General features: G+C 44.8%; 1 protein-coding gene across 5 annotated transcripts in view; it reads right to left on the bottom strand.

Annotated features, from left to right (window-relative positions):
* Window positions 1-1270: 1270 nt before the first annotated feature.
* Window positions 1271-20973, bottom strand: part of gramd4a (GRAM domain containing 4a) — a 34116-nt gene continuing 14413 nt past the window's right edge. For 3 of the 5 annotated variants that reach the window (XM_042079626.1, XM_042079623.1, XM_042079627.1), the window contains 17 exons: window positions 13634-13754; window positions 11251-11312; window positions 10343-10490; window positions 9889-9914; window positions 9612-9703; window positions 9332-9423; window positions 8789-8837; window positions 8604-8675; window positions 8468-8511; window positions 8197-8306; window positions 7537-7691; window positions 6973-6990; window positions 5641-5785; window positions 5370-5463; window positions 4720-4810; window positions 4311-4379; window positions 1271-4178 (listed from right to left, as the gene is read on the bottom strand). In XM_042079626.1, coding sequence (XP_041935560.1) covers window positions 4080-4178; window positions 4311-4379; window positions 4720-4810; window positions 5370-5463; window positions 5641-5785; window positions 6973-6990; window positions 7537-7691; window positions 8197-8306; window positions 8468-8511; window positions 8604-8675; window positions 8789-8837; window positions 9332-9423; window positions 9612-9703; window positions 9889-9914; window positions 10343-10490; window positions 11251-11312; window positions 13634-13754 — 1487 coding nt within the window. In that variant the 3' untranslated portion in view covers window positions 1271-4079. Of the gene's footprint in view, window positions 4179-4310; window positions 4380-4719; window positions 4811-5369; window positions 5464-5640; window positions 5786-6972; window positions 6991-7536; window positions 7692-8196; window positions 8307-8467; window positions 8512-8603; window positions 8676-8788; window positions 8838-9331; window positions 9424-9611; window positions 9704-9888; window positions 9915-10342; window positions 10491-11250; window positions 11313-13633; window positions 13755-19046; window positions 19479-20973 lie in introns of those variants that run through there. The other 2 variants (XM_042079628.1, XM_042079624.1) reach the window with 2 other exon arrangements.

Raw genomic sequence — 20973 nt, 5'->3', positions numbered from 1 at the left:
TCTCAAAGTGTGGTCCGGGGACCACTGGTGGTCCGCAAGATATCCCAAGTGGTCCGCGAGCAGACGTGGTAAAAAATAGTATAGATGAGTTGTTTGCAATATTGAACCAACTTGTATGTAAATCTAAACAGTTCTGCAACATTGCCTATGTAAGATATGCCAATTTAAATCATATGAAACCTCTGACACAATAAGCAAAGTGCAAAGACAATAAGCAAGGTGGTTCAGTGAGTAGGCCTATTGTGTCTATTAGCTAGGTGGTCCGTGAGGTTTTTTTTACTGGTTAAGTGGTCCTTGGTCTGAAAAAGTTTGAGAAACACTGTCCTAGAGTTCCCTCTGCTGTGTCTAGCCAAGTGGTCTTTGGCTGAAAACATTGAAGACTTAAAAAGACTATAAATAAAATACTCATATATACCATTATACCTGTTTTAAGACAAGATTACTGTAAGTATAAAGCCTAATATGACCACTTAAATAGCATATCAATGAAAAATATAAATGAAGTAAGTCTACTGTTACACCTGCTGTGTCTCCTTTTACATGAGTGCCCTCTAGTGTTAGGATTGAGGTATGGATGTATGCCACCATAATCCAATTTAAAAACATGACACACCCCAGCCAAAACAAATCTCAAATATAGATCAATGATGATGAAACCTTTAACACACAGACCAGCATTGGTGTGTGGTGATTAAGGTGATATTGCACTTGAAAAGGAAAAAAGGAGTGCTTTCAGTATATCTATTAAGTCTTGTCTAAAATAAACTGGTTTACCACAGAGGGCGAGTTGCTGTGTGCCAAGTTCACATGATGACAGTTGTAGAATTCACATGTTGATTAGTGCTCATATAACAACATAATGTTACTAATCATCATCATCATCAACGTAGTGCATTCCACCTCCCTTATACCAGACACAACTACTGTATGTTGGAGAGACCTCTAGTGATCACACTTGGGTAAACCAGTGTATTCAGAACATTGTGCTCCTCTGAACTTGATACATTCACCAATCAAACACCAGTGAAATTCACATTCCTAAAGGCTGAAATACCGGTTCAGCTCAGCACACATCAAGCTAACCAACCAGCGTACAACTACAGTTATGGTTTTGTATGGGTCATTTTATGCTACTCAAATGGCAAGTGCCTGCTGGTGGTGATAAGAGAAGTGTGTGTATGTTTCTACCCATTAAACACAATCCATTAAGGGAGTCAAACGCTACTTTCAATTCATTTACTAAAATAAAAATACATCACAGAACACGATGTGTCATTTAAAAACCGAACATCTTTATTACAGATTTGTTTTATTATAAACTTCATAGTCATTTGTCTTCGGACACCGATGACACTGATGACAAATAATAATTCACATCTCTCAGATGACATTAGTAAATGAAGCTTTACAGTGATACCGTATGAGACTATTATGAAAATACTTGGGAGAACATTTACACACAGAACAAATACTTGTGTTAACATAGAGGGCCACACAAATACACCAGTGTTGGGCACTCATGAAGCACTAGGAGTCTCTAGAACAAGCTGTGATCATCTCCAGACAGGGCTGGGAATGGCCTGGCTATACTCTGATTACAATTCAAAAGAAATCTCTCAACTAGACCACAACTAATCAAGTCATGTTGCCTGCACAATGACTGTATGTTTTAATGAGATTTTTTAATTCAACATCAGAGGAAAGGCCTGTTGTTATGCAATGATGAACACAGGGCTGCCATAGAGCTATACTGAGTGGTCATGGAAATGTCCCCATGGCTCTTTCTGAGAGATATTTGTCCAGTCTTCATAACCCTTGTCCAGTGCGGAGGATTCAGACAGACTTCTACACAATCTGGGCTTAGTCTCAGCCCTTCGTAAACATCACAGTTAGGCAAAAAATGGCCAGTGAAAAAGCAGAAGAAAACAAAATTTGGCAAAACTATTGCTCACACAATACATTCTGTGCTTCTATGCCTGTGATCGAGGGACTAACTTTGTGTCCAGATCCTCCCCAGACATTGAGAAGTGCTTTAATTTTGATATATTTACGGTTCAATGTGACCATTATAGTGGAATAATTATAACAAACTATGGGTACATTTTTATGTCTTAACCCATCTACATTGGGGATCCCCATTAAGTGTTTTCCTGTATCAGTTAGGTTCTACTTCTGTTCAAATGTAAATGGAGAGTATATTAACGGTCTTCAGTACATGTCAACACTACATCAATCCAATCAAGACTGCAAAGGTCCTACCCATCAGGAAGCAGGAGCTTCCTCCAGAATATCACACTACATCATTTGTGCATTTAATGCCTTTGATAAGGTGGGTGCCCTTTTCACATACGGCTTTATGTTATGTTTACTTAAAGTATACATAAGATGGTTAAAATGCTTGAAACTTTTACAAAGATCTAAATAGAAATGATTGTGAGCTCTACCTAATTTTAATATTTTGAATATTAATTACCCAAACTTGATTAGCATCTTCTAAGAATTTATGTGGTAGTTTTCCCTATGTTACATCTCCAGTGAGCTACCATAACTTTTTGACAGGTAAATAATCATAACAGTGGCCAACACAGTGATCTCAGGACTGTTTTTGCACAAATACCCTTAAATCAGACCACTAAATGTGTGCGTGGCTAAGCAAGCTGACACTAATACAGTATTTGGTTGACTGCATGTCCCAGTTTACAATGCGTCTTTCAGTTCTACTGTATTCATTATCTCTGTGAATGTAATGAGATGAATATGTCCTGCAGGTGACATAATAACCGATGTGCTTGGTGGTGTGCCTTTTTACTCATCCTCCAAACAGTGTTAACCTGCCCAATTAAGAAACAATTGAAATAATGTATTACACTTATGTCTTGGTCAGTTCCTTTGTGGTCAGAAAGTCATTGTTCGTTCTTTCTGATCTTTCGAGACAAACACAATGCAATAAAGAATAAGAAATTCAACAGCAATCATAGTGCACATATAGCTCAATTTCAGTCATAACTCCTTATTTCCAGCTAAGGTACAGCTACAGTAAATACGTAGTTCATATGAAACATTTTCTCCTAACCTCACTGAGGACACCCTATCCTACTGGATTTGTACTGTTGGCAGGTTGAAATGATTGGTCATTCATAGCACAAACTAAAATGTGGGTGACCTGTTACGTTACTAGAAGTAACCACTTCCTACACATGTGCTTCAGTCTCTGACAAGTTCGTTCAATCTGCTCACAGCATTCTTTCCAAGTGCTCCAACAAGAACAACAACAACAACAACACAAATACCGATGGCTCAAAAGAAAGGCATTTAAATAACGTCATACCTGTAAGTCACTACACAGACCCACACAGCTGAATGAGTCTGTAGTATTTTGACATAAAAAGACACCTGAAGCGCACTGCTGCTGCAATGAGAGATATCATACACACACACACACAGCAACAATGTAAACTTACAAAAAGGCTTCACTTGTTTTGTCATTTGCACAATTTTCTGTGTCCCCTATGTAATAACCCATATCCCCCGTGCGAGACCAGCAGTGATAATCACACTCTAACAGAACCACATTAGACAGGAAAATGAACACACTCAGTCGTTCAGTCTCTCACACTCACACAGATCACATTCTCTGTGAATCACATCCACACTCGAAAGTGAAAGAGACACAAAATCTGGCAGGCAAGGAGATCCAGCCTCCCTCCAGGATGAAATGTCACGTGTTTAAAAAGAATCGGCCTGTCCAGTCCTGTAGACAGAGACAACACACAGACACACACCCACACAGACACACACACACCAAAGTCGGAACAGGAATGTGCTCCCATGTCACATGGAGCCTGGCGTCCCTCCCTCCGTGTCAGGGATGGCAACTGGGCATGACCAGGCTTAGACTAAGCGAGAGAGAGGGGGGGGGGGGGGGGGGGGAGACAGTGAGACAGTGAGACAGTGTGCCATGGCCCTGAGCCCAGATTAGCAGAGTGAGACAGGGAGAGTGGACAAGACATCGACCAGTCCCACGGCCCAACGGCGCAGCAGTGCTAGCGGACACCCATGGCTGCCCTCGAAGGTAGACGCTAGGTCTCAGGACCGGCTGTGGTCATAATCTTCATGTACTGGGTGAAGATCGCCTCAAAGGCCTCGTCTCTGTGGATCATGGCACCAAACACCAGGGGCTGAGGGGGACACAGAGAAGGTGTGAGAGAAAGAGAAAGCGCTAGATAGAATTACAAAGAGGAAAGGCAATAAGACATTTACAGCCAATCAACAATTTCATCTTTCTGTTCCGTTTATCTTGTTTATCTCACCTTCTGAGTAGAGGGAGTAGCAATGGAAATCCCCATTCCAGAGCCAGGCAGAACAGACAGGACTTTGTACTGCAATTAGCATATCAAACAATAAACCACAACTCAGTGACTCACTCCTGAAACTCATGACAGCTGCTATTCAGTCAAACATTTTTACTGCGAGGGAGAAACATTTTTATAAGTAGTAAAATTATGTGCAAATTATAGTGTGGATGACATTTCCATCTGGATAACTTGTGGAACAAATGAAATGTCTTAATGACAAACCAATACAATACAGAGACAACAAACAATGGCTATTGTTTTTGCTAAAGGGGGTTATACAAACAAGAAATAATCCAGACTATTTGTAGGGGGAAACTAAGGAATTCAAAGACACTAAAAACCATATTGTGTCTAGGCTGCCTACCTTCTGTATGTCTGTGATATCAACAAGCTTGATGACTTTGTTCTTCTTTGAAGAGCCTGACCTGGAGCTCGAGCTCTCAAAGCACAGGTAGCTACAGCAAATGGAAACGAGACAAAATATGGCTTTAATGGTCTAACGAAGCCACTGAAAATATATAAACTGATAGAGCACCAATTACTGTATGTGCGGTACAGGTTTGGTCTAAGTGCTATTCCATTATATTTAATAGTGTACTAATGGTACTTAATTTAATAGTGTACTAATGGTACTCATTCTGACCGACTAACAACTTGCAAGTTGCACATTTTAACACTCTATTCATATATACTAGTGTCACTGTAGTGTTAAGGTTAGTTTTCTGATACAGGGGGAGGAGAGCACAGAACACTAGACACATGAACAGGCCCTCCCACCATCAGAGCTACTTTCACTTTCTGTCATTTCTGTTTTTTTCCACTTTCTATTTTTTTAATTGACAAACAGAACTAATAAAAAGTACTTTTCCAACAATTGCTATTTCTACTGTTTCCTGTCCTTGACTATATTCCTGCTATTTTTTCTATCTTAAAAGAATGCTTTCAACTAGCACAAATGCACCTCTGTGTTGTGGGGTGTGATATAATGACTTAGAATTAAGACAGGATACACACTTTTCTGTGACATAGAGGACTCCGTTTCGGATGTAGTCTGTGGGCATCTTCCTGTCTCTGTTGATTAAGCAGCATCTCCAGCCATTCTCACACACTGCAAATATAAACACCATCATTTAATACAGAGAACCAATCTAACAAGGAGTGACAAAGTGATTCCATTTTAAAACAGTGTGAAGGGCTATGCTGAAACAGTTCAAAAGCATGGCTATAATTTACATATGACAAGGACAATGCAAGTCAGCGGAGTCCATGTATTTTAATCAGGCACCTGGTAAGGGCCGCTCATTCTCAGATAGATTGAAGACCTCGTGGAAGGCCCCCTTCTTGGGGTTGTGCGAGCGGCTACTTTCCTCATCACGGCTGACACCACAGGGGACCGTTGCTAGGCTACTTCGTGAAACCACCGGTTGGACCTGGAAGCAAACAGGATCGCTCTTAGCGAATAAGAGCTGAACAAAAGCACTCAGACAGCTACTCCAAACCTTTACACATGGTGCTCTCAAAAATAGTTAAGCTCAAAAGCCAAAAGAAGCCAGCCCTCCAGCAGAAATCTCCACGTCTGATAATAGTGTGAACAAAATATGTTAGTTTCTTTAATTCCCATGAGTTAAGTATAAACTGTGAGTTTATGTGTGAGCATCTATGTTTGGTATGTATGTGTTTGGTGTGTGTGTGTGTGTGTGTGTGTGTGTGTGTGTGTGTGTGGAGATGTATGAGCCAGAGCAAAAGAAAGCATGAGACAGAGAGAAAGATCAATTCAGTGTTTCAAAGGTAGTTATGTGTTTAAAACGTCAGTTATATGTCCTCTATACACATACAAAATGCCTGTTAGTAAGCTTACATTTTGACAGTGCAAATAGGTGGCCATGCCTTTCAGTGCTAGATTCTCATGCTCAAGCTCATTTGCCTGTTCATTTCCAGAGTTGATGTCTACCCTATGGTCAACACAAGACTCTTGTGTAGTGTATCTAATTTGGAGGTACAGATATAGCCTATACTAGGGGAAACCTGAATGGTTAACCTAAGCTAGAGGGGAAAAAACACATCACATCACTAATGCACTTTAATTTACTTTGTCTACATCTAAAGTGCTGTCTAATGTGCATTTGATCTGTGACACTATTCCCTGTGGAGGTACTCCAAGCGTTTGTCTGTGACAATGGATAGAAACATCCCACATTTGCGGAGTTAAGCTAGTCAGTAGTACCAGTTGTACATAGACCAAGTGTAGGCCTTATAGTTTTTGGGAATGATTCGGTCTATTCAGAAACTCTCTACAGAACTAATATGCAACATATAACCAGCAAAGGTGGGATGTTTTGATCCGTTTGCACACACATACACAGTTCATGTCACAGGGGTGTGTCTCTATCCAGTCACATGTACATGTTCACACGCACACACACGCACGCGCACACACGTACACACACGCACACACACATGCACGCACGCACGCACGCACACACGCACACACGCACACGCACACGCACACGCACACGCACACGCACACGCACACGCACACGCACACACACAAGGTTAGGTCAGCTGGTGGCACACACAGGCACAACTTGACTGAACAGAGGCACACCTGAATCCCTACCTTTTCCGCAGCAGACAGCTGAGAGAGAGAAACAACAGAGCACACGTGTGACAGTCACTCGAGCAAAATGACCCTGGACTACAGACAGGGGTGGGGACATCATTTAGGGTGTTATCAAGGGGAGACCTGGCTTCACACACCACAAACACAAACACACAGACACACACACACACACACACACACCAGTAACAATCACAAAGGTATTGCAACACAACACATTGACACATACAAACACATTGACACATACAAACACATGCACACACACACACACACACACGGTAAGAGGAACACCCAGGCCATCTTAACTGCAGAAGGATCAGGTAAGACACTACAGTATTAGCCATTAGCATCATTAGCATCAGTAGTCCTTGAGAATGGGAGGATTCAGGATGAACAGCAAAGCTATTAATGATCTAACATTCCTTCACATCACATTCAGAACACGGTGAGGAGGCAGAGAGCCGATGGGAGAGCCCAGGCGATACAGAAGTGATCCGTCTTTGGACGCCCTGCTGCAGCGCACAGGCTGAGCCCATGGCTCTGACGGCCCAGGAGGACACTCACCCGTCTGGAAACGGTGGCGTTGCTGCGCTCCTTCAGCTGCGGGTCTGTGGGGAGGTTGTTCCACACAATGCGTGGCGTGTCATACTTGTCCCGCAGTTTGGGGCAGCTCTTGAACAGGAAGTCGATGATGAAGAACTTAATGCCTGCATACAACCCTGTACAGGGGAAATGAGGAAGATGACATTAGGAAGCGACATGCATAAAAAAAAATCACTGAGGAATACTCAGAAATCAGCTTTAATTTGGAACCTTTACATAAAGGAAGGTGCACAGGTGAACTAATTACACTGACATGTTTTTTTTTGCCACTGGTTGTTTTTTTTTTTATAGCAATTTCACATTTCTGTGAATATTACAGCTCTGACATTTGTAGCCGCTTTAACAAGAGACAACAGGGAAAAGCCCTTTACAGTCAGCCTAGTTGTTTTCCTAAGAAGCCAATTTGCCTCCACAATACCATTGGTCATCAAAGCCTGTGGCTTCCTGAGGACTTACTGTATGTGTGTGTGTGTGTGTGTGTGTGTGTGTGTGTGTGTGTGTGCATGGAGGAGAGAGAGAGAAAAAAAGAAAGAGAGAGAGAAGGGGGCCGAGTGGAGGAGAAATGTTGTGCTTGATGCGTGCGAGGCTGGCTTATGCGATGTTAGGTGTGAGCAGCCTTACCTACGAGAAAGCCCACGAGTTTGTAGGGAAGCACACAGGAGCAGATGAAGGCCACCCACAGAGCGATGTACAGCTTCTGAGTGATCTCTGGCTGCACCCACATGAACAAACTGCAACACACACACACACACACACCCCACACACCCCACACACACACACACACACACACACACACACACACACACACAGCATGATTCAGCTATACACAAAATTGCATGATGAACGTCAGTGTTTACATAAAGGAAATCATATGACTTATCATACTACTTACTTCTTAATTTTCTCTAAAACATCTGCCATTTTACCAAAAAGGTTCTGAAAAGGAAGAACAAATAACCTTTATTCATGGGGAACTTATCTGCAGCACTTTTAGAAACAAAATCATCACATGGTACACTGGCAAATACCTGTGCTTTTTGTGCAACATCAAGAACTAACTGGAACTTTTCAGACACTGTTAAGTCTTCCTTTAGAGGTTCCTACAAGAAAGAAGGGACAATTCAATCAGCCAACACAATACAAGGCCTTTCCTTGCATACTATAAAGTATAAACTAATGGAGATGAGACAGATCAAGTCAAGACTTGTGTTACCTCAGGCTCTGTGACTTCAGGCACGATACTCCACTGAATTCTCCAGCCTCTGTTGGTTAAGGACAGAATTTATCACATTAGAATTGTGTAGAAACTGGAGCATCTGTTGTGCAAACAGTCTGTGGGTGGCAGAGCATGCAGCTCCCTCTCTCCCTCACTCCCACACTGGCAGCCATGCTCAGCTCAGAGCTCAGCCTACACCGATAACTCCATGACCATCAACACACACACACACACACACACACACACACCACACAAACACACTCACACACAAACACACTCACACACAAACACACACACACACAAACACACACACACACACACACACACACACACACACACAGCTCCCCATTTACGTAAACAACACCCATTATACTGCACCTTCAAATATATGATAATACTATGGCCTTTTGTAAGTACAGGTCATGTGACAAAAAAAAAAAAAAAAGTGTTTGGCATGCATCTTCTGTAAGGGAGACTATTGCATTTAACAACTGATTTAGTGCTACAATGGTCTTTGTACTGCAGTGTTCTGTGTTTTACCTTGCGATGAGGTAATTCAAGGACAACCTCAGAATGGCTAAAAACAGAAACATGGGAATGGCCCAGCCATGCCACGCAGCATTCATGTAGATCTGGGAGAGATGGAGAAAACCAAAGAAGTGATTTTATTTCAGAACTCCAGAAGCAAAGCTTCCCCAATGTCTAGACATTTTACATGAAAACGTTATATATTACAAACCTCTTAACCAAATTTGTGAGCTGAATCATCTACTTCAGCAGGTCTTCATGGAGGTAATTTCTTAATAGAGGTAGTACTCACAATGAAGGCAATCGCTGATGTGTAGACAGAATGCCAGTTGGATAAGGCGGAGAGGTTCTTCATAAAATTTGTGACAGGTCTGGCACCTCGTTCTGAAGAAAACAAGACACAGCACACTCAGGCTGATATTCAGAACCAATTGCACATTTGGTCTTGGTATCATTGATATACTAGCCATATTTTTAAAAAGGACAATATACATTTGTAGGATAACACTATAAATAGTAACAATAGATATATGATAGTAGTACTAGCTTTATATAGTAGTAATACTTACTGAGGCGCCTCATATTTTCTGTTAACCTGGAAAAGAAACAATGATGAGGTCATGGATTACCAATGAAAAGATGATTATACTAATCTGACATGACGGCAGCCAGGGATACTGAGGCGTAGAAGCCCTGTCCTCTTCATCACACTATGAGTCACTCAACCTCAACGGCTAAGACAGCAGCTAAACAAGGTGACCTCTTAAGAAAACACCTGCAGTGTAGTAGCATCTAATAGCCACAAGAGGTCAGTAGTCACCATCAACCCTGCAGCTCTATCTCCATTCAGAAGTTGCCTGTCCTCTAGAGGTCAAATGCGAGGCAATAGAATTGAATCATGCTACACTGACTACAGTTGTAGTGAATCCATATATTTCAATAGTATTAGTGCAGTCATTGACCAGTATCATGAACCAGTGAATCTGACTTTGCACACAGCCATTTTCAAACCCAGTGTCTCACCTTTTAGCACTTAGTGGTTCTTCGGCCTCCACTGTTGTCTCCTCAGGCTGAAAGCGAAAGTCCTCGATGTAGACGCCAAACCGGTCATACAGCCACCTCTGCATTCTCGTGCACACGGTCTCTTTCTCCGTTTGCACGGTCTGTTTCTCTGGAAGATGAAGATGATTCAAATGTTGGTTAGGTTTAGAGATGACAGTGAAAGGCATGCAACCTTAAATGACTCCCACTATTTTCTGTTTCCGGAGATGTACTCCAGAAATCTATGCGGCTAAGCTACCTAACTTCATCTGCCTGCTGTTCCTTTCCTCTCTGCCTCTCCTCTCAAAGCCAGAGGACAGAGGCATCAATGTTCTACATTCAGAGAGGAAGCTCACGACTTTAAACACAAAGGGGCCAACTGGCCTAGTTAAGGTGCTCCACAAATTTAGTTGAAGGCCTAAAATAACAGCTTCACTGGGTTGGCAACTCTGGCTAGAAAAAGAAACTTATATTTTGGGCAATAAGACACATATCAGCACAATCATGCCCTCTTATGATTGAACCAGAGGATCTATCAAAACCAGGACATTTTGTCATTCTGCCGGAAAACGGAGAATTAACCGCCCACACAAATAAGCAAGCGCCCCAGAGGAGCACTGCCTCTGACTCCAACTCATTCATGAAGTCAACGCCTATTCAGAATTCAGTTGTGTTCTTTGTGCTATTTAACCCTTAAAGGAGTACCGTCACACCGGTGTGACGGGAATGTTGGGAAATGAACATTCTAAAGAATATCTGGGTTCATTGAATTCAACATAGAATTTTAGAACCTTCAATTGTTGCGGAACTTAGAACGTTCAAAAACCTACACCTTTAAGGGTTAAGGGTTAAGTGGTACATGGGGGGGACACCACTCTTGCAATGGTTACCTGTTTCACTGGTCGAGGGTGACTGCTGCCTACGTGGAGGCTGAGGAGGAGAATCTTCCAGCCTGATCAGAGAGAACAAAAAAAATCAGTCAGAGACCCTATGCGAGTATCAGTGTCACATACTCCACAGATCACAATCTGAAAGGAATCTATTGGATGTGTGTGCGCTTTGGTAGACAGCAGCCTTCACCAACTCTAAAGAGTTAATGGGAGTCAGTAGCAGCAGCAGTGAATTTCCCCTATAAAACATGATCCCTGGAGGCGCTGCAGACTCGACTCTGTCACATTACTCTAACATGATTTCCTGGTAGTGTAGTTCCCGCAAAGCAACAGGACACCACACGCTACCTCCTGATGAGCACCGGTCATCCCACAACATCAACACTGACTAATAAACAACATGCACTAACAAACAAGGACTAACAGTGTTGTTAATGTCAAGACACAATAAGAGAGTGTTATGGTCTTTACATTTAAATTGATCTAGCAACAGTGAAAAACAAAAACACATACAGTGCATAAAATACACAAGGACTGTGCTGTTAGTCTGACATTAACACTGACTAGTGCAGTGGCCGCAAACATGCTCTTCCTGTAGAAAACCCGTAGCCCAATTAGATGCCCGCAGGGATGCCTGCTTTAAAAATAGAATAATAGGAAAAACATATAATTCCAGCTAAGCATTCAATAATGAACACAGAATATTATTATATTACAATATATTATAAGAAATGTGCAATGAGCAGAATTTAAGCATGCGACTTTCAGATAAAAATGACATAAGCCAAACAGCTGTTTTGAGTTTAGGCTATGTTTAGCCTATTGAATGACTTGATGATATAGAAGACAAACCATTTTGTGGAATGATGCATCATCATATGAAATTTGCAACGATGTGACTCAAAAACAGTCTCTGGTAGCCTATAAGTGACATCATGTTGTCTGCCTCTCGTGGTGTGGCATTCTGAAACTTCAAACGTCCTTAAATTCGGGACCATTTTCGCTCGTTTCAATTTGGGACCTTGCAGTCGGAACTGTTGTTTGTTCATTCAAGTCTAAAGGCAGTCCGAAGTAGCCTGGGCTATTGGAAGTGTCAGTTTAGTGCACATCATTTTTTATATCGTTTTGAGCCACTGCATAGGCTACCCACTGTGTGGCAAAATTCACAGAACCATTTTAAGCAAGCAAGCCGCATACATTTATACATTTTATATTGTTGCGGTCAGAGAAGAACATCTTCCATCTTGACTTTCTCCCCATGCTGTGCACTGATTCAGCGCTGCCATCGCTCCACTCTGACCCTCTCTGGTCCAGTGCTGTGTTGTGTGAGCGGCTAGAGCGGCTAGGCCAATGTGTGCTTCTTTTACCCATATATATTTAACGCTATTCTTTTACCCATATATATTTAACGCTATATGTTGCATCTCTTCTCCAAACAACGTCAAACTTGGCACTGCACTCACTCGTGTCTGTAGCAAGACACCTGCCAAGTTTTTTGCAGTTAGTATTTGTGCACAGTGACCCTGTGTAGACATGCGCATGTCCAGTTAGTATTTGTGCACAGTACCCCTGTGTGCATGTCCAGTTAGTATTTGTGCACAGTGGCCCTGTGTGGACATGCGCATGTCCAGTTAGTATTTGTGCACAGTGGCCCTGTGTGGACATGCGCATGTCCAGTTAGTATTTGTGCACAGTGGCCCTGTGTGGACATGCAGTTAGTATTTGTGCACAGTGGCCCTGTGTGGACATGCGCATGTCCAGCTCTGGCTCTCCATCTGTGCATCCGCTGCAGAGCCCACAGAGGGGGGAGTGGCAGCAGGGGGGTGGGGGGCTGATGGCACACTTGTGCACTGGCTTCCTTGACAATCTCCCAGCGTGTGGCAGCAGGGCTGGGCTGGGCTGTGCGGGCCGGTTTATTTTTAACCCAGCACTCGCTCACGGGTCACCCTCTGAAGGGCAGCCCACTGCGGCTGGCCTACTGCGTGGTGCGGGTCAAAACACACAGGAGGCGGATTCAGTGAGCAACCGTCACTCACTAGACAACCACTAAAGCAAGCCAGTGAGAGAGAGAGAGAGAGAGAATGTGTTTGAGAGAGAGAGTGTGTGTGTGTGTGTGTGTGTGTGTGTGTGTGTGTGTGTGTGTGTGTGTGTGTGTGTGTGTGTGTGTGTGAGCGAGTGAGAGAGAGAGAATGTGTTTGAGAGAGTGTGTGTGTGTGTGTGTGTGTGTGTGTGTGTGTGTGTGTGTGTGAGTGAGTGAGTGAGTGAGTGAGAGAGAGAGAGAGTGAGAGAGAGAGAGAGAGAGAGAGAGAGAGAGAGAGAGAGTGAGAGAGAGAGAGAGAAACAGAGGGAGAGGGGTGCGTTTAGCTGCAAGCTCAGGGCTCACCTGGTCTTGAGCACTTCGGTCATCCTCTGCTCGAGTTCGAGCCGCTTGCCCCGCTCCTTGTCCAGCTCCTGCTTCAGCATGTCCACATTGGTCTCCTCTCGTAGCTTTCTCAGCTCCTCCTCTGGAAGCACACAGCACAGCACAGCGCAGCACAGCACAGCACGTCAGCCCGGCAACAAAAGCCTTTACAATGTCTTCACTTCCCCTCTTACAGAAACTCAATGAATCATATTAGGAATTCTCAGTGAAAGCCTTGCAAAGACTCTTCACCTGGCCTTCACTGCTTTAAAATATGACAGTAATCATTTCACAGCATTTTTACACCGTAGACAGTGTAGGGCAGGGAGAGGTTTTCATGCTTGGCAGACCAAACCTACAGCAACAGCAGCAGCAGCAGCAGCAACTCAGGGGGGCAATGATCAGTCTCCCCTGCTCCTGACAGATGGATAAACGTGGGTAATTGTCTCGGCGGTGTTCTCCTTCGCGCTCGCCTCCCCGCTTTATCAAACGGCGGCCGGCCGCGCCTCGCTGCCTCCAACATCGCTCTGGGTGTCAGGTGATCCCACCGCGGGCCCCCGGCTCTCACTGCCAGAGGAGGCCAGGGATTTCTCAGCGCCCTTTGTTACTTCCTCTGAGTGTTATTAATAATGGAGGCCTGGTTTCAGCACCCAATCAAACGCACAAAGGCCGGGTAGGAAAAGCGAGCCCTCGTCCAGGGGCCACTCGACCTCCATCCAGGCAACCCTGTCCACACCGTCCACAACCTGCTTATCTTGTAGCCACAGTACGATTTGTTTTTCTGAAGTGTAATGACTTCACGACGCATACTACAAGGCCTCATCACTTAGCAGCATAATCAAGATTAAGGGAGTGGTTAGGTGTATGAATTGAGAGGTTAGTTCAACAGGATTCCAGCTAAATGGGGAACTGACGCATCAATAACTCAGGAGAGTTTCCTGGGGAGTTTGATCACTGACAGCCCTGGGAGTGAAGTGCAAGGTGAGCTTTCAATATTACAAAGTGCCTACAGTAGATCTTTGACAAGGTATGGTAGGCACAGTGCCAAGGCCTGCGCATCCTTGGAGACTGATGTCTTTATAAAGATCACTCTGCCAGGTTTGAAAGGTCTGCCACTGCTCCCTGTGTCTTTGGTTTCATGAGGATTTTCACAGCCCCTTTTATGAGCTTTACACAACATGTCATGATGGAGGCGTTTTCATGTCGGTCACATGTTAGTCACATCAGTAGGATTTATTGCCAAACACTAACATTGTAGCTTTCTGCAAACACTTACAAGAGCTAATGGACTGGCAGGGAACAGTAAAGTTAGTGCTTGGCAATTTGCAGATGGCTGCGCTACAGTATATCTCAGGCCCTTCCACCATCACTCTCGTACTGCCTCAGACCTGAAGCCATGGCTCTTTTCCACACTCTCGTACTGCCTCAGACCTGAAGCCATGGCTCTCTTCCCCACTCACGTCAGCTGGACCGAGCAGCTCTCACTACTCATCTAATCAAGCCCATGTGCTGCTCCAGTGCCAAGTGACCCGAGATGGACCTTATAATGCTTTCGACCTCGGAGTCACAACAGTCCAAACAAATGGCCACCATCATCTGAGAATGAGCCACCAGCGAATAGCAGCAGAGGAGAGGATTCGGTCAGCTCCAACAGCGAGTGTCCAGTTATCCCCACTCCAATACTGAGAGAAATCAATGACTATGTGCAGACAGTGTTAGCCTACAGTATTTGCCCTGGCGGGTCCTGGACTGTGGACATGCTCCAGAGCACCAGTGGTGCTGGATGATGTACAGTATAGGGGCTGCTCTTCCCATCTCTCTGCTAATTAGACGCCCACTTGCAGAGGGGCAGCAGGAGATTGATGCAACCTCAGACAAGCTCATCTCATTTCCACCTGTTAGCACTCATCAAAAATTGATCTTGTCAGGGCCCCCCTTCGTCAAACACACACACACAAACAAACAAACAAACAAACACACACACACGAATAGACTTCTGCACATAGTAGTACATTTACATTTATTCTTTTAGCAGACACTTTTCATCCAAAGTAACGTACATATGTCAATTATATTACAAGGGTCTACATTGTCCCCGGAGCAATTTGGGTTTAAGTGCCTTGCTCGAGGGCTAAAGGGTGGAAGCCAGGAATTGAACCCACAACTTTTCAGGCTACTGCATGCTAGCTCAGCTCTGTAACCACTACACTACCACTAGTATAGCAAGTTGTCAATGTTTCATATTCCACTCCATCCCATACCATCCCATCACACCACGCAGCAGCCCATCAGGGAGTTAGATCCGGCCCCCAAGGCAAATTGGCCAATACGAAAAAAGTAGCTCAAAAACACAAAACAAAACAAAAAAACATCAAAATAAATGTTAAGAATTTTTTTTTAAAGGCACACTATGCAGGTTTTTTAGCTTAATATGCAAGTTTTTTAGCTTAATTTACCTTCATTTAACAGCTTCAGAGTCATTGGAATGGTTATATGACTTCGGGTTGAATGGTGGCCGTCTCGCTTCCCCCTAGCGCCTGTGAGCGGAAAACCACCCTTGCAACTGTGGGCGAACGGCCTCAGTGTCAGGAAGTATAACGAGTGTAACAAATTGCTTTACTGCATTCAAATACACTATACACGCCAGGCCCCAGCTAGAAAAAGGTAGCAATGGAGTTTCTCAGACATTCGTCATGACAGAGCCAGCGAAAAAGAAGCAAAAACTGAGAAAACAGTAAGGAAATGGCCAATACTGCATAGTTTACCTTTAAATAAACTAGCAGATCAGCGATATCTTTTGCCTGAAACTACAGAAAATGACTCAAAAAATAATCAATAAGCATTTTTTGTTGAGTGTTTGAAGAGAAATGGACAGAGGATTACTTTTTAGTTGTGAGCAAAGCCAAGTGAGCGCTGGGAGGCTACTATTGCAGAACTGCTTGCACCGGACAAAGTAAAATTGTTCCAAAGTGTGTTGAGCTCTGTTAACATTTTAGAATGGCCCTCTAAACATTGTAAAAAAAAAACATACGGCCCTTGATGGCAAAAAGGTTCCCCACCCCTGGCTCACTTGCCTAGTGCATCAGACCTGTGACACATACTGTACTCAGACTAAGGCAGAGGGCTGATGTTTCCAATCATCAGCTAAATTATCTAGGCCTCATATTACACCCTGACCACACACACACACACACACACACACACACACACACACACACACACACACACACACACACACACACACACACACACACACACACACACACACACACACACACACACACACACAAGACTATGCTCACCTGTTTCCTGTGTAGAGTCAAAAGCAGTGCACTGCAGTTTATTCACAGGACTCACATTTATCTTCAGGTCCAAGAAGAATAACCTAAAGGTTTAAACTATTCCCAAAACAGATTTTTAAAAAAAGCACCATCACCCAATTCCAACAGGATAAATGTGTGTCTTTATATGGACGCAGGCAGGCAGTTTGCACACACTATAGGCCTAGTGTTAGACAGGGGGCTATATCCTGATAACCGTCTCATAACAGAGATCACAAAGCAATTTTTAAACTGTCCTGATAGTGTTCAGTGCTGTGAATAAGACCAACACACATACAAACAAGGAAACAAACAAACATACTAGTTGATATAGCAGAGCCTATAAGGACTACGGATCTAATAGCTGATTGTGCAATGAATATAAAACCTTCTTCCTCCTCGCATGCAACCTTTGACCAGTGGTCACATAGTTCTACTACATCTGCAGACATCTCTGGTTTTGATCACGTCTATAAATGTTCTGTCTGGAGTTGCCTCTGCGGTCAGTGCAACATGTGCTGGCTGGTCTGCTGAGGCCCTTCCCTATTCCCTGCCTGGTGCTCATATGACGACCCTTCACCACTCGCGGTCACTTGCAGAGACAGGCAGTGTCTCTAGGTAACCCCAAACAGCCGGCGATCTGTGTCATCAAATCAGGTCAGGGAGCCATGTGATCCACGCCAGTCACACGACAGCTGCCTGCTGACAGAGGGAGAAGAGTGGGGGCCTCCCCTTCCACCGAATCCAGCCTCCTTCTGCTATTCACATGCACTGCCACAGCCTGCTATGGAAATGAAACTGAGCCATGGCAACACCACCACTACCAGTGACGACAACAACAACAACCAGTTGCGTCAGTTTCCCGGTTTGTGTGGAGGGAAAAGGTCGTCCTTTGGCACTATAGGTCTTCAGCCTTAAGTAGCTTAGGTGTCCCCTCACGAACCCCTCATGCTGAAGAATGCATATAAACCTATTAGGGCCAGAGGGACTGGCTGTCACATGGGGGAGAGGAGGGGAGGGGAGAGGAGGTGCAGGCAGAGGAGAGGAGGGGAGAGGAGGGGAGGGGAGGGGAGGTGCAGGCAGAGGAGAGGAGGGGAGGGGAGGGGCGGAGAGGAGAGGAGAGGAGGTGAGGGGAGGTGCAGGCAGAGGAGAGTAGGGGAGGGGAGGGGAGGTGCAGGCAGAGGAGAGGAGGGGAGGGGAGGTGCAGGCAGAGGAGAGGAGGGGAGGGGAGGGGAGGGGAGGTGCAGGCAGAGGAGAGGAGGGGAGAGGAGGGGAGGGGAGGTGCAGGCAGGGGTGGAGGGGGTGGTGGTGTCTGCAACCCGCCCCCCACCCCCACTCATTTCCTGAGGCCTGCTGTGGAGCCGTGCCGGTGGACCCCCTGCCCTTGTGTAATTGCAATGGAATGAGGCAGTGTTATGAGGCAGTGTTATGAGCCAGGTCCGGCCACTTTCCTGTCACTCCACATCCCATCAGCACGCATGGATATTCTGGACACGGCCACGGGCTGGGTGTACACGCACGCACGTGTATCTGTGTCACTGTCACAGATAGGGCGTGTGTACTGTATGTGTGTGTGTGTGAAGAGAGAGAGTGTGTGTGTGTGTGTGTAAACACACAAGTGAGTGAAGTATCTTTAACCACGAAAACACCCATGGTGATATGGTCACGTTACATGTTGCATAGTCACATGTTACTGTACCAGTGAGGTAAAATAAGTTCAAACCGTAATGCTGTCTTTAGAAATACTGCAAATTTACAGCCAGCAGGAGAAAAAACTGAGCAACAGTCACAAGAATTACTTTCAATTCTCCTGAGAAGAGTTGAGAAAGTACTTGCTTGAGGAGATGCATTTTAGAGTTATCATTTTCTCAGACTTTTATGCATCACAGAAAAATATGAAATGTCTTTAAAACTTCAATCTGAAGATCTCCTTTGTAAACCTGACCCCACATTATCGCTCAAAACCAGACACAAATGCAGGGTTGTGTCGTCTAGACACAAGTAATCAAGCAAACGCTTCAGTCAAACCTAAACACATTAGCCGGCCGCAACAGTGGGAAGAGGTTCAGACTTACTGAGGTTGAGGTTGCTCTTGTGACACTTAATCCTTTCAGCAAATCCCTCGTAGAGCAGTTCCAGGTGCAGGCTAGTGCCCTCCATTGTGGGCACACATCAGCACATCAGTGACCCAGGCTTTGCCCAGGTGACGGAGCGATGTCCAACTACTAGCATGCAACGGCTCGCCACTGTTTACAATAACCCGGAAGCACCGGGCGGCTTCAGCGCAGCCAATAATCTCGACACAATTCGCTGGCTCTGCATCAAATTCAGAGTCAAATGTGGTCGATGACAGGAAGTAACAGTATCCACAAAAAAAAACCCAGACTGGCATCGGTGGCTATGAGCTGCTCTGTTAAACAACTAAGAGCTGGGTGTTTTGAGGAAATGAGGGGTGGAGCCTTGCACTGTAAGTCGGCCTGGAATCTCAACAGCAGAGTGAGACTGGCCGCCAGAGTGTCCCAGCCGAACCCCCAGTGATGCAGGCAGAGGGGATATAAATCCTCCAGTTGCTTAAGGACTAAAGACTCGGGGGAAAAGAACGGCGTGAGATTTGCTCCAACACGGCGGAACAAAGGCTCCATTCAAAGCCACCACGACCTGCACTTTACTGTGAATGCTTTGTTTCACTCTGAGCACCTTTCCAGCAGAGTGAACAGCAGGTCTCGTATGTGATGGTACCTTGCACACACCGACTCCAGACACGGGGGGGGGGGGGGGGCGGTGAGGACCGAGTGGGCAAGACATGGCTGCCACGCCATACGTCCACACTGCAGCATGACCACAACAGGACACAGCTGTTGACGCGGTGGTGTAAGGCAGCACTTGATACTGGAGATGCCAGGGGCATAAAGGCCATGTGTTTACCGCTTCAGCTCTCTAGAACCGTGAAGTCACCACCGCGCTTATGGAATTATGGGACCCCAACCACTTTGCGGCTTCACAAACGAGTTGTGTACACAAGAGCTTTGGAGAGATTGAAAATGAATGTAATTACAGCTGTAGTGAGGGTGGAGTGCTATCCACAGAACACACAAGGTCCTCAGCCCTGCTGAACATGCATTACCTATTCCACACACATGCGCAAAGGTTGACTGGGCAGTAAGATGCTGCAGCAGGTTCATTCTTAGCTCAGGTCAGGGAATCTGAGCTCTGATCTGGACATCACAGTGCAGTCATAACACATTTTAAATTCTAGAGTGGCCCAAGGAGGGGGATGATACAGTATGTGGATCATTTAAAGGCTTGACCATCTCAAGGGTCACCAAACACAGCAGACCTATGACACAGGCACACCCTGTTAACACAGAGCCCATCCGCCTTGAAATCTCATTTAACAGACAACTGTACAACCAATAATTACATTTCCTGCCAGACTAGGCTCTTGAGAGAACATGATGCTCATATGAACTATGGAAATTATTTACCTAATAATTCTAATAATTTCATAATCCCTTTCTTCAACTAACGTTCAGTGGAATTTCATCATTAGAAGGGAACAATAAAAGACAACACTACCCTTCTGACTGCAGATTCTTTGACCTCAGGTGGCTAAGTCTGCCAGCACACAACCATTTTAAATGGGACAAAACTCCACTCTCTCTCTCTCTGACACTCTGCCAACCTGCAGAGACTCACAAAGGCCTGAGTTTCACAAAGCTAAAGCCCACCAAAGCCAGCACAAGTCCTTGGCTCCGCCACTGAAAGACTGGGTTGCATGGTAACAGGATGGAAAGCAGGGAGGGTTTACCAAGCGCCAAAAGAAAACCTTTGCCTTCATGCATTCAGTACATGAGTCTGGAGGGGTGATAACTGGGCTTTGTGGTTACAGCAAGCTGTGCAGCAGTGCTTTGAGCAATGTGACATTCCTAACTATGAACTCAGAGATCTTTTATTGGCACATTACAACAGAGATCTGGTGTCAACCCGGTGAACTGAAGGTCA

Source organism: Alosa sapidissima, chromosome 22, assembly GCF_018492685.1.
Source record: "Alosa sapidissima isolate fAloSap1 chromosome 22, fAloSap1.pri, whole genome shotgun sequence".
In the NCBI taxonomy this organism is placed as follows: Eukaryota; Metazoa; Chordata; class Actinopteri; order Clupeiformes; family Clupeidae; genus Alosa; species Alosa sapidissima.
The sequence above is the reverse complement of the archived record's forward strand: the minus strand, read 5'-3'. Positions and strand labels throughout refer to the sequence as shown.